This window comes from Ammospiza caudacuta, chromosome 1, assembly GCF_027887145.1.
Source record: "Ammospiza caudacuta isolate bAmmCau1 chromosome 1, bAmmCau1.pri, whole genome shotgun sequence".
NCBI classification, from domain to species: domain Eukaryota; kingdom Metazoa; phylum Chordata; class Aves; order Passeriformes; family Passerellidae; genus Ammospiza; species Ammospiza caudacuta.
The window spans coordinates 5,207,270-5,221,679 of NC_080593.1; the positions used below are offsets into that span (position 1 = coordinate 5,207,270).

At 44.3% G+C, this 14,410-nt stretch overlaps 1 protein-coding gene across 1 annotated transcript in view; it reads left to right on the top strand.

The window, feature by feature from the left end:
* The window catches only part of OXSR1 (oxidative stress responsive kinase 1), an 86,168-nt gene that overhangs the window by 43,781 nt on the left and 27,977 nt on the right, over nucleotides 1–14,410 (top strand). The window contains exon 5 of the mRNA XM_058802744.1: nucleotides 9,714–9,769. Within this exon, the coding sequence (XP_058658727.1) occupies nucleotides 9,714–9,769 (56 nt within the window). The remainder of the gene's footprint in view (nucleotides 1–9,713; nucleotides 9,770–14,410) is intronic.

Genomic DNA, 14,410 nt, shown 5'->3' on the forward strand with positions numbered 1-14,410 from the left:
TTCTCTCTTATAGTATGGGATGGGTAGAAATAACCTTTAGAGTTGGTAGTTAGTAGAAATTCTAGAGCTTTAATTTGTAAATAACTGAAAAGCCAGAAGAATAGAAATGTTATCTTGTATGTCTCAGTAGGAAGAAAGAGAAGAGGCTGCTCTAGATTGTGCTGGGTGATTTGTTCCCCAAATAAACACCTTGCTCTGCAGTGTCAAGGGCCCAAGGAGCACTGAATCCCCAGTCTCTGCACAGTCACACTGGGGTGTATTGTGGTGGTTTGGCAAACCAGCATGCTTTCCTGGTGGCTGTTTCTTCCACTGCATCATCCAGAAATTCATTGTTTAAAAAAAAGAAACTTCCTTGTGGTTGTGGAGAGATAATACAAACCAGATGTAATCCCAAATCTGCAGACAGCCAGAAACAATAACTCCTGTGGAGACAGTTTGCCTCAAAGTAAATAAAGACAGTCTTTGCTCTGAAGTGTAAAAACCTGGGATTTCAACCTCTGATGGTAAAATGTCATTGCTGCAGAAATCACAGGGGTGCTGGGGGCCCTGCAGCAGCTCCAGGTGATGCCCCAGCTCTTGGGAGCTCCCTGCAGTGCAGGGGTGCAGGTGGGCTCCAGGGTGATGCCTGAAGGTGTGGCTGCTGCACTCAGGTGTTTGTCCCCCTGTCCTTTCCTCACACCCTGGAGCTGCCTCTGAACTTTGTCACTGGGTGTCCTGCAGTTACTCAAAGTAACTTTGGGTTAGTCCAAAGGAAAACCAAACTGGTAGAACTGGTAGAATTGCTCTAATTGCTCTGGCCTTTTATAAAAGGGAGAGGAGTTTTTGTGTTTTTCTCTCTGCTTTGCTACATAGAGATGAGAAACAGGAAAAATATGATTAAGAGTGGGAAAATAGAGGTTGGGTGATCTCCTAAAGGTTCTACAGCAGTGACAGATTTTGGTCAGTGATCCATGACTGAGCTGTACACTCAGGTAATGGTGATTTCTAACAATTCTCAAATTGTCAGGAGTATTTGAATTTGATGTGTTTGCAGGGGGAATAACCATTCAGTGTCTGCAGCATTAAATGTATTGAGTGAAAATGTAACAGGCTCTGAGCTTTTACTCTGAAGAAAGCCAGTGCCATTCCCACGTGTACAACACTGTTTGTGACATCTTTCTCATGTCACTGCCTTTATCTGCTGTAGATTGCTGGGACTAGGTCACCCATATGGGCTCTTGCAGCATCTCTCCAGCAGCAGAGTAATTGTTTAAATTGTCTTGTTCATCTGTTCTGCTGTGGTGATACATGATGTGAATAGAACTCACTTCAAAAAGACAACTTTGGAAATTGTTCCCTGGTTTGGTGCAGAATTTCTGGCCTTCATAGGTCCTAAAAGCTGCATATGTAGAGGTGCTTTAAGATTTATTCAGACCACTGCAGTCTTTTCTTTCATGTCTTATGGTAAAGCAGGAGAAAAGGGCCACTTCCTAAATTTGTGTGGTAGCATATTAAACACACTAGAAAAATCTTGCAAGGCTGCATCAGAAAATATTGTTTTTATTTACAAAATTGAATTATATCTTGCCTTGTGGAGTTCTAATAAAACTTTGATATTAAAAAGTAAAGTGAATGCTTTAAAAAACAAAAGTTAGACAAAATCCACACACATTTAGGACAACAAACAAAAAACTGCTACAGAGAAATCTATCCCTTCATGGCAGCCTGGAAACATCACCAAGTGAGATTGGGAGTGCAGTACGGACTTGTTTCCCTTGCACAGATACCTGATTTTATAACTGCTTTCTTCATTTTCTGGGAATAACTGGATTAAATAGAGGGCTTTCTTTCTATGCTGGTCATGCTTAAAACTGTCACCTTACAGATTTTGGAGAAGGAAGTCTTTTTGACAGGTTTCTTGTGAGCCCTGGCTGTCCTGCCTTCCTCCTGTTGTGTCATGCTGCAGCCATGGCTGAGCAGGAGCTGTGGGTGGCTTTGTAGATGGGGACAGCTCTTGGCTGCATGGGGAATGCCTTGGACTTTGTGTGTACAGAGACAGACTCACTGCTGCTCCAGAGCAGGATGCTGATTGCCTTTGGGAAATGGAGAGCTTTTTCAGCTCCCCTTTGTCAATATTTTGTGGCCTAATTTGATCCAAATTGGTTGTGTATTTGCCAGAATGGCTTTCATCTTTCCATCATGGCAGGGAGCTCTGTGAATCACAGACATTCCTGTTCCTTCTGCTACCTGATGCAGCTTGTACTCAAACTGGTGTGATGTACACGTGGTAATTTTTTGGAAATTGCTATTTGTGAATGCTTTAGGAACGTATTCTGATGTGGCATTCACATTCTCTGAAAAAATTCCTTCACCCAGGGTTTTTCTCCTGGGAGGCTGAAAGGCAGAGAGAGGCCTCAGAGAAAAGGAAAACAATTCTTATCTCATTTGCTTCTCCTGTGTTGTGCTCACATGTGGAATGTGTTTGGAGATTGTTTACCCACAGGTGATTGTTCCATTGGATTCTGCTGGGAGTTGTTTTCACTCTTTGGCCAATCAGTGCCAAGCTGTGCCAGGACTCTGGAGAGAGTCAGGAGTTTTCATTATTATCTTTTTAGCCTTATGTAAGTATCCTTTCTGTATTCTTTAGTATAGTTTAGTATTCTTTAATATAATATATATAATAAAGTAATAAATTAGCCTTCTGAGAACATGAGTCAGATGCATCATTCTCTCCCCTTGCTGGTGGACCTGCATTTACAATATTCTGACCTGCAGGAGATCCTGCAGCATGGTGGTGTCACTGGTGTTGCCACGTGAAGCAAACCCATGTCCTTCCACATGAAAGAATTTGACATGAAATGCTGAAATAAGACCACGTTATAACTTGACAATTTCCCTCTGTTACCAATGACTAAGGCAGGGTGTCCCAAAAATATCTGGGCCTCCAGGGGTAGGAAGAGACCTTGTGACTCCACAGCTCACTCTGTGGGTTGCTTTTAATGCAGCAGGTGTTAAAGGGGCTTTGTGCCTTGTCCCCACTGCAGTCCTTAGGAAGCAGGGTCAGGAAATGGACAGGGTGAATAAATGCATTTGTGGAAGAAGTCCTGTTACATTTTTAGTTGCTGTTCAACATATGAAAGCTTGATTTTAAAGCCTGCTGGGCAGAGTCCTTTCCTTATACAAGAGAAAGAAATGGAAGTTCTGACAGAATAGGGGAAACTTTAAAAGTGGTGTATGAAGCTGGAGATGGAGCTTCTGTCTTGCAGTAACTGCTGGAGGTTGTTAGAAGCGTGGGCTGCTTGGCAAGTCCTCCTTGCCATGAGCTGATGTCACAGCAGTGATGTGCTTTGGGGCAGATGTGTGAAGCAAAGGCCTCATTTGTAGGAGGAAGTGGTGCTGTGAGCACTGGTATAGTTAGATCATCTCCATGTTGGGAGGCAGGCCTAGGTCCAGTGCTTGTAGCACTGGTTTCTGATGTGTCTGAAAACTGTTTTTTAAGGGTTTGGGTTTAGCTGGAGCAACTGCCCTACACTGATGTGCACTTGAGGTTCCTTGAGCACTGCTGCTGGGCTGGGGGCTTGGCCATGGGTGGGAGGTGGAGTCCAAGGCAGGCAGGGTCTGTCCTTGAACCACGTGGGAAGAGAAGGAATTAATGAGAGCACCAAAGCATCAGAGACAAAGCTGGCACAGGAGTGAGAAGTGTGAGCTGGACACAATTTGCTGAGATAAAGGAAAATTGCTGGGGCTGCGGTAACGGTGTGTGTGTGACAGACAGGGACACAGTGAGGGATGTGACACACTGCTGCCTGTCTCACTTCATAATAGAGGCTTGCACTCAGTTAGCCCAGGGTCTGCCACTCTTTCTGTACTGCCTCAGCATCTTTCCAGACCCTGCAGCTATTCAGACAACCAAGATGACAGTGAATTTCAGGCAGATCTCCTGCAGCTTTCTTTAGCGAGTTGTCCCTTGTCTGAGCTGCCAGAGTGACTTGACCTAAAAGAAATCAAATTTGAATCATGGTTTCTTGGGCCCCAAACCCTCTACTTAAAGCAGCAGTCCACTTCTGCAGCACTGGAGGGCAGAAAATCAAGAGGGGTTGTACCTAGTGAGTGCATTGTGGAGCCTCTGAAAAGATATTTAATGTTTTTACAATGAAGTGCAATGGGAGGTTAATTTCTCATGCAGCCCTTACTGTGGTTTCTGTTTGCCTATGCCAGGTGACAGGATGGAGTTATCTCTCCCAAGAGGTCCTCAGTGCACTCAGAGTGATCTGCCTGGATCTTCTGGGTAGGGCAGGGAGAAAACAAGTACTTGCTGTACTCTTAAAGCTCTCTGTGATGGAAGCTGACAGTCCATTCCAGTGGGCTTTGGCTTCACATGGCTCTGTTTGCAAAGCCACAGTCTGTCAGTCACTTCTGCCTTTCAAAGCTTTGCTTCAGACTGCTTAAAAAAAAGGAAAAAATGTTTTATAGGTCCTGGTAACACTGGATTATTCATCTAACTTTCTCCAGCCATTAAAATGATAATTCAAAAGCCTTTAATTATTCCCACTTATGTAGCTCCCATGAAGGTGTAGCTTCAAAACTGCTTCCACTGTTGTGAGTTTAGGAGTTAATTATGAGTTGCCTTGTGCTGCTGGCTCAGCTCCTGTGTGCAGGCCGTGGTCCTTTAGCACAGCCCAGCAGCTGCCAGAGCAGCTCAGAGAAGAGGGAAGCTGCAGTTGCTGTGCCTGCCTGATCCTGGGCAATAAAGCATGTCACTGGGCTGGTCCCCTGCTGGAATCTATGGCAGCCTGGCTGCTGCTGCTGGGCCTGGCTGCCAGTGGCCACGAGGACCTGCTGAGAGGGCTGTGGATGAGCAGGGATGGAGCAAGCTGTGGACTTGGCCCTCTCTTCCCTGCTCTTATGCTGGGCTCAGCAGGGAGTATGGAAGCTGCTCTGCCAGCTCTCTGCCATTGGAAAACCTTCAAGCTCTGGGAGATGTTTCAGTCTGGCTCTGCAGTTCAGCACAGCACTGTAACAGGCAGTAATTGCACCTCACCCGAGAGTTTGGGACTTTAGGTGACTAGTCTTTAGGTTCAATGCTGCGGCATGAAAATGTTGGTGCACACAACTTTTCTGAGCAGGGACATGCTCATGTGCAGCACTTCCAATACAATTGCCTTGAATGCCTTCTCCTGTGCTGCACTGAACGTGCTGACATTTGAGGGGATAAAAATACTGCTGCAAGCCTAGTTTACATTTTGCAGCTCTAAATGTAAAGCTCTTGCCTGTCACCAGCTTTTTATATCCTGGATTATAAGGCAAAGGGAAGAGGTGACACAGGTAACAGCATCTTATTGAAGGGAGAGGAATATTTGATGTAAAATGTCACAGATTGCCTCATGTTTAACTGTATGTAGAGATATTGTCCTGGAAGTATTTTACAAATTACTCAGAACAATGTCAACTCCAGCAATTGGTTGCATTCAGCATAAATATTTTGAGTTATTCATTACCATTAAAAGAAAATAGTAATTGTTCCATCTTTCACCTTCTCTTTTTTTAAATGAAACTTGGCAGGACCAAGCACTCCTTCCTCGTGCCAAATTATGCACTATAGAGTGGAGTCCATGAAAATTTATTGTTGCAGTTGATGTAAATTGCATCTAATGGGCAAATGAGTCACGGCTGTGCTTTGTGCTCTAGAGGCACATGCCAGCAGGGTGGAAGCAGAGGCAGAGCAAACAGGGCTTATCTGTTTCCCCTCTCCTGGGACAGTTTTCTTCTCCCTGCTGGGCTGCAGAGCTCCTGGGGTGACACTCTTTGCTCAGGTCCCTTCTGTTGTGGTTGCAGTGGCTGTAACAACCACCATGGGGTTAGGCCAAGGATTGAGGGCTACAGATGAGGGTGGATCTGAGCACTTAGCAGGATTTTAAGGACTCATTATAATGGGAACAAGCTCAGGATACAGTTCATGTAGTTTCCCTGTGCCCCACTGAAAAATTAATTGAGGGGAGTGTGGGAACACATCACTTAAAACTGGGGAGCATCATCTCATTGCCTTCCTGTGCTCCCAATGTCCTGTAGCTGGAGCTTGGCTGTGATTTTGTTGTTGGGATGAGAGTTGTTCATACAGCACCTCATGCCTGGGGCCCAGCCCCATCCTGGAGGCATTAATGTGATGTAACTCTTGTCTGGTCGAACTGGGAAGCTAAACCAGTTTGGAATGCAGATGGAGAAGGGTTTCTGCCCTCCTGTGAAACTTTTCAAGGCTGATGTGGAGAATCCAGCTCTGCACTGGAGCAAGTCCAAGCCTCTCTTCCCACTCTGGTTGTGAAGTACAAGGTAAATAAAAACATAATCCTTATTTTGTGGAAAGGCTCTTGAAGGCTTTAGGAGAGAGGAAGATGAAGCTGTTGAGCAGGAGTGTCCAGAGCATTGTAGCATTTGTTAAACTATTGACAAGAAAGTTTTCTCTAGCCTTCTGTAACTTCATTTAAAATGTGATATAATTATTGTTTATGCTAAAGCTGCTTCCTGTTTCCACTGTAGCAATTATGCCAGAGGCACACAATTTATTCCCGGTGTATCAGCCCAGGATATGGCCATTACTACATTAATGGGAAGTGCCTTCAGATTGTTACACTTGGCAATAACTGTATCCTGGAGTAACAAACTTCTCACCATTCAGCTCACAAGTTTATAAGCATCTCCTGATGAAAACAAACAGGAAAGCACTGATCATCTTTCCCCTGCCTCTTTCCTTCAAATGCACTTAATTTTAAATATTATTTTAGAGGAGAACCTGCTTCAAAGATGCTGCTGCTGCAGCAGTGTATGCTAAAGGAATGGGTGAGTGCTCACCCAGTGTTAAGGCTGCTCTGTGTTCACCTGGTGCTGCTGCAGTGCTGTTACCCTGGGGTGGGGATGGGAAAGCTGGAAATTGCTTCTGTGGAACAGTGACTCCTCGGTGGAAACAGTGACTCCCCAGACATCTTGCTGCCCCATCAGTTTTGGGTGGAGTGTGCCAGGCTGGGGTGAGTGATGGCCTTTGCAGAGGGTGGTCACTGTGAGGAGGTGTCACATGAAATGGTGATGTAATTCTGTAGTTTGACTTGCTGTTTTGGCCTCCTGGATTTCATATTGTGGCGATGACTTGTTTTAATTTCTTGAACCAGCTTTAGGCATCATGTTTACTGACTTTTGTTTCCAATGAGAAAATATGTAAATTTTAATTAATCCAAGCTGAAGTTAAAAAGAAAGCAGGCCTCTTGATTTGAGGGGGTTAAGGGCCTGGAGTCTTTGGGCTCATTTTTTCTATGGGATTCAATCTGAGTGCTTGTTTTGCTACTTCTTGCGCTCCAAGCCTGTCCAGCTTCTCTGCTGTGGTGGGATGGTTTGGTGATAGGGAATGCCTGCTGGTTTCTGGCTGCTGATGCTACACCAGTAAAACCTGCCTGAGTTGTTTTGGATTGTGAAGTGTCTGATAGTTGAGACATCATCCTTAGCTTTCCTCAAAATCTTCCCTGGCACTTCCTTAATGCTGAGTGTGGTGTGTTGTGGGGGCTTGGTGAGCCACATGTGCAGCTCTGCCAGAGGGGAAGTTTGGAAAGGCTGCACAATTCTGCAGGGCCCAGCTTGGGGAAATGCTCCAGCATCCTGGGCTGCCTTGGAGTCCAGATGGAAAAGGAAATTACTCTTACTCCAGTAAGAGAATTAATAACTTCAACAGGCAACCTCATGCATCCTATTCCTTTCCCCATGACCTGGAACTGGCAGGGCCTCGTGCATCCTGGCTGTCACAGGAGAATCAGCTGTGGGTAAACGTTTCCAGTAGGATTGCAGAGTTTCCTGAACACCCTGTGTTCCCTCTGAATTAGTGCTGCTGTGCAGGGGGATTCCTGGAGGTGCCTGTGCCAAGCACATTTCACACCCTGTGAGCCAGCTCCTCACCTAGGACACAGCAGGCTTTGGTGCTGTGCTCTCTGTGTGCCCCTGGGGCTGGATCTCAAAGGCATCTTCTGCCTAAATATTGGCAGGGAGCTTTTCCATTGCTCCTTTTTATGGACCATGAGTTTGTGGGAGTGCAGGGCTCAGTCAGGTTTGTATCTCTTGTGGCAATTAGCTCAACAGCACCAATTATATTGGATTTAATATGGATGCTAAGGGGGGGAGTGTAGCCACCTGCTTAATTCTGCATTTAATCCCTTCAGGTCCTTCATGTATTTAAGAGCATCCAGTGATGCTGTGTTTTCTGCAATGGCTACCAGGTGCTGGTTGCAAGAAGAAAACAAAAATCATGCTTCTGGAAGGGAAAGTCAGCTTCTTGAGGCTATCAGAGCTGTATGAAACTCTGAAGTTGTGACACATCTTCATTACCAAAGCAAATAAGAATTTTTCCTGTACTTGTTCTCACACCTGTGCTTCAAACGGGGTTAGGCTCCAGGATGGGCATTGCTAGCAAGAGGTGTACATTTGGCATGACTTGAAATACCAGTTTGAAGGCTGAAGGTGCTGCCAGCTGCAGTTTGCTGTTCATCTTTAGTGGGACTGTCTTATGGACAGTTTTTTCTGCTGTGTGCTGGGGAAAAGCCTTGCCATGCCACTGTCCTAGACTGGATATTGGGAAGAGTCTGACAAATGCTAGTGCTGGAGAGGATGTGTTTAAAATTATCCTGGCCTGTAACTGGCAGTGGCCCAGCCTCCTCTTCAGAACAGCAAAGCCAGGAAGGAGGAGATTTCCAGGGCCTGACTGGGGCTCTTTGGCCAGGCCATCACACCAGTTCTGTTCTCATGATGCACTAGGGAGAAGAGAAAAAAATAGCTTTGGACTTCTTTCTGTATGTGAAAGGATTTGGAATATTTGCCAAAGGCAGTGGAGGGAAAATCTGCTTGTTTTGGGGTTGTTTTCCTCTTTTTACTCCTGTTCCACGTGGGTTCCTGGGCACTGCAAGCTTAGCAGCCTGTGCTGATGAACAGGGGTGTCAGCTGTGAAATGCTTCTCTTGGCTTGGCATGTGGAGCAGCCTGTGAAAATAAACTGGAAAACTTCAAAGTGTTTGCAGTGAAAGCAGTGTTCCCCTCAAGAATGGAGGAGTGTTGCTGTTAACCTGAAAACCAGAGCTGTTGGCTAGAAAGGGGAAAGTACAAAACATTCATTGCACAGGCTGGATGTTCTTGTGTTGTTGTTCATTAAAAGAAAAAAAAAAAAAGATAACAGGGAGACTTTTTTTCACTGGCCAAGTTCATTAAGCCAGAAGCAAACAACATTTTTCTGCTCTCTGGATTTTCACCAGTGTATATGGGGCTAAACTGATTTCCTGAGGAAACACAAGAACTTCTGCAGGGCTGGGGAGCAGTGAGATGTGGGGCTGGGTGAGAACCAGATCAACTCACTGGCTCTTGAAGTCTCTCCCCCTAAAGGGGTACATGACCAGTGCTGGGTTCACTTTTCACCTTTTTAGCTAACTCTAAGAACCTGGGACAAACCACTTTCCTTGCACTTTTAAGGGTACCTTCTGCAAAGTTTTTATTTTTCTTCTCTGTGTGTAGTACCTAAAATATAAATGATATGAATGCTACTTAGTGCCTGCCTACTGAAGTTACAATTAAGTCCTTATTGCTGCATGATTTGAGACAAGAAATACTAATAGAACAAACAAAGGATAAGAAATAATAACCTTTTAATGTATTTTTGTTGGTTGAAGTAAAGATTTAATGACTTCCACTTATTGTTCCTTTATCTTTCTGCAGGGATGTGAAAGCAGGAAATATTCTTCTTGGAGAAGATGGCTCAGTGCAAATTGCAGGTAACTTCCCTGGTAGCTTTGAGTAAACTTTAGGCATAACTGCATATCCAAGGAAATAGTTTACTGATCAAGGAGAGAAACCTGCTTAAAAATGTTAGCTTCTAAAAGCCCCACAGTTCATAAAACAAACAAAAAATCCAGCAATAAACAAACCACGAACCAAAACTAAAAGCCAACCCAGAGTTTATTACCTCTTGTTATCTTAAAATACTATTACTTGGAATAATGACAATCAGCAGATATAAATCACTTGATTGTGAAGTCCTCAGAATCAATAGATCAGATAAAGTTCTTGGCATAAGCTAGTCAGATTTTGACATCAGCAGGTTTGTAGGCCTGGAAATGGAGTGCCCAGAGCTCACTGATTTATCATTGACCTGTGAAGTGGTTTTCCACAGGTCTCTGGTGAAAGGCGGACACATCCATCAGGAGGAAATGGGCATATCTGATGGTAAAAGTCATTTAAGGAAAGATCAGCTGGTCAAACTGCTCCTGTGGATGCTCCCTGCTCTGCTTCACTTGAGCTGGATGGCAGAGAGGGTGTTTGAGTGGCTGCACTGGCCCAGCCCAAACTGGGCTGAGCTGGAACTCTTGGGAGCAGTCATGCAAAGCAGAACTGCTCAGACAGTTGCTTTAGCTCATGCAGATGTGCCTGGAGATGTCTGCTGCACTCACTGCTGACATGAGCTGCAGCAGCAGAGCTGTGCTGGAAACAGTCCTGGGTGGGGATAGACCATGTGGAAAAGGGGACTTGTGGAGTGTTGTGCCCCCTGATCCTCTCCTGCTGTTTTATTTTGTTTCATACATGTTCCTACAGACTTCATCCTTCTTTTCAGAAATCAAGAATTATGCCCCATCCCTGAAAACACTCAAAATTGAATGAGGCTCTGAGCTTCTGGTTGGAGGTGTCCCTGCCCGTGGTAGGGGGCTGGACAAGATGACCATTAAAGGTCCCTTCCAACCCAAACTATTCTGAGTTTTTGATTATTCTTATTATTACAGACTATTAAGTAAGCCAAGATTTTTGGAGAGTACATTTAGAACCTGTGATATTTGTTTTTCCTTCTCTTCCCGTGGTGCTGTTTTCCTATTCTGAGTACAATTTTTCTCCAGTTCTCCTTTCCTCAGTACTGTGTTCTTCCCATGGATCTTGTAGTGCCTTTCCAGTCGTAGTGCCACCTCTAGCTGGGGAGCAGAGCTTTGTCCCCTCCTGCCATCCTGGCAAACATCCCTGTATATGTGTAACATTTTCAATCCCATCTTTATTTGGGAAGAGCCATGTCTGTGTCTGACAAGGTCTCTTCTTTAGTGCCCTGTCCTGTTGGTAGAGTCACAGCAGTGGTCAGGCCAGTGTGGTGGGAATTTAGGGACAAGGCAGTGACAGTTGTGTGGGGGAGAAGTGCCTGTAGCATTGTTTATTCCTTTGCAATATCTATGCTTGGCTTTGCATCTTGGAATGAAAGGTGTAGATTTTCCACCAGGAAGCAGAACATGTTGCAATGCAGTTTTTTCTAGGTAGCTCTCCTCTCTGTAGAGGACAATGAGCCCTTTTACAGGACATAACACCTATTTCTGTTTAAAAACCTGAAGTGTCTTTGTGTTCTTTTTTAAATCTCCTGGTTTCCTTGATGCCTGCTGTTACATTTCTGATGAGGTGTAAATAATTCAGTTATGTGGCAGCTGATGGAAGGTAGGGAGTGGCTTCCAAAATGCTCAAAGGAGCAGACTTTATGCAGTGAAATCCTACATTTTTTGCCATGGTAGGACCAAGATGTAACATGTTGGATTTGTAATTGCACAAGCTTTTGATGCTCTTTTGGGAGAGGCTGCAAAAAGCTGTAACTCAGAATGTTTCTGCCAGCCTAGAGAGAGCTGCTTGTGTTTCTCTTCCACAAGGCTGTCAGGGCTTGCCTTTTTTGTATTAAGGCTCACTAGCAATAGATATTTGTGTATTTTTTCTGCTGAGCAATTTTCAGTTGATAAATAGATTTAAGGTTGCCTGGTCTTAGCTCTGTGCATTTCAGAGGATTTGTTTTGCCTGTGATTGTACATGTTCCCCAGACTGAACTGCTCGTGGTTTATATGTGCAACACCTAAATGATGAAATTCATCTCTCTGCATATCCTGTGAAAGCAGCACTCAGAGATCTGCAAAGTTCCTCTTTACAAATTCTTTCTCTGAACATGCAGAAGGACCAACCCTGCCACCTTTCATCAGCCACAGCAGGGCCACTAAACCAAGGTCAGAGGGTTCACTGCAGTGGCAGGAAGCACTCCAGTTTCTGTGGAGGCAGCTGATGACTTGAAAGAAATGAAAATAAATGAATGAATAATAGAGAAGAGCCTGACCTGGTCATAACATGAGATTTCGTTTCTGTGGGAATTTCTGACACTTAAGCTTCCTTGCCTCCTGACCCAGGATGAAGTAGCAGAATTTCTGGAGAATTTTTTGAGGAGGAAAAAATGCTGGAAGCAAACCAATCCTAATAAAATAAGATTTGTTTCAGCAAGATCAAAGCACTTGCTTTTTGACAATAATATTAATGCATATTATGAATAATTCTGTTGATTGTTGAGTGCTTCAATTATGGGCTGGATGACATCACTTCGTTCCCATGAAACAAACACTCTAAAGTTTCTCTGGAAAGTTACACCACGAGATAAAAAACAAAAGATTGATCAGCTGTGGAATGTAGCCTGAGGGTTGGAGTGAATGGGGCACCTCCCTGCAAGGAGCTGGTTTGGTATACATGAAAAATTTAAATCATGTAGCAAGGAAGAAAGACTTCCATTCTTTTATAATGACTCCTTCCCTCCTGCCACTCCTCTATCCAAACTGCCTGTGAACAGTTGTTGAGAAGGTCTTATTCAATCTTTGGCTTTTCTGACCTTGTGTTCCTGTGCATTTCCTCCTGCTTGACACAATTCCTGTTCCTTGTCCCTGATGAAATGTAATTCTCAAATGGAAATGAGGAATGTACATCTCAATGTGGAGATCCTTTGAGGGGAAAAAGCCAAGGTGCATTTGAGATTGAGTGGAAACCTCACTGCAGGACTGTACCTCCACGTGTTGGTGAATTTAACTGCTTGAAACTTTCACTGTGTGGAATTCATGGCAGTAATTTTGCTGCACTATTACACAGTTCTAACCAGTGGAAATTAAAGCCTCTTTTGTGAATTTTGGGCTGTGAAATTCTGCTAAGGCTGAACAGAAAAAGCAACTTGATGAAGGTGTGTCAGACATTTCTCAGGTTCTGTTTGTAACCCTGAATTGGTGTTTGTGCATATGGGGAAAGCCACTGTGGGAGCACTGTGAGTTGAGGTTGCTGCAGGTAAAGAGATGGAGAGATCTGTGAGCTCAGGGGCATCTGCTGGAAGTGGGAATTCTAAAAATTCCTCTAATGGCTTGCACAAATTTGCCAGCTTGAAACTCCTCCCCAGGTCTTATTTTTACTCATGACTCTATTTTTAACTGTGTCTCTGCTTTGGCTTTCAAAAAGTGCATCCACTGACCCAAGGAGAAAATTGCCTTTAACAGATCCAGCTGACCAGTGAGACCTAAAGTGAGGCCGTTTGCTTCTATCTTAACATTTCTTTTTTTTCCCCAAGGGCACTTGGGCTTGTGGCTTGGCACCAAGTTTTTGGTGCCTGTTACAATTCACAGTGTCACTTTCTCAGTTTGAAGTGTTCTCCTTCACACTGGATTAATCTGCCTTCTGGAGAGAGCAGGACTCTTTCCCAGATACCATTGTTCAGGGCTGTGCTGACAGTGGTTGCAATGTAAATGGAGATAGCCATGTTCCTTTGTGTTCCAGCCTCTCCATGGCAATTACTTCATTTCTTTTAATCAGAGCATAAAACCTCTTTGCTCTGGCATTTATCAGCTCCCTGGAGTCTAAAAGTGCACGGATAAAAACACTCTGTCAACATAAAACTGCATTGGCATCAGTATTGATGCATAAACCAGGAGATGGCTTCTCACAGTAAGCAAGGCTTTGCATTTGTCAGTTTATTTATTATGCAGGAGCTATAAATTACTGTGAAATGAAGTGAACTTCTTGATAGACTGGGAAGGGATGGGAGAGGTTGAGGAGAAACTCTCCCAGGATGCATGAGACTTGCTCAGTATGAGCCACGCTTCAGCCATGGCATGATGTGGGCATCCTACTGAGACTGAATTCAGACCATATCTTTGTTTTCCCCTGATTTTATCCACTGGGATATTAAATAATGCTGCCACCCACCCCTCTGAGACTGAATGTGATGATACAAGTGTCTGTCTGAGAGCCACACATCCCTCCATGTGTGGAATTTTTTGGTTCTGGAGGCAATAACACAATCTCTTCAGGATTTAAAATCAGGAATTCTCAACGCGCACTCCCGAGAGGTGCCTGCAGTGTCAGCCATGGTCTGGGCAGGCCGTGTTGCCAAGCAGTCGAAGTAGATTGAGATTTCACTAAGTTGTTCAGGAGTTGCTAATTGATCCTGGGCAAATTGCCTAACCCCTCTCTCTTTATCTATTTATAAAACAGGGATAGTTAAGGCCAGGCAAAACTTGTGTAACTGAATTTGTGTAACTTTCCACAAATCCATGCCAGCTTGTCACCAGTTCGCTGTGTTCCTGACTGCTCTTAATTCATGG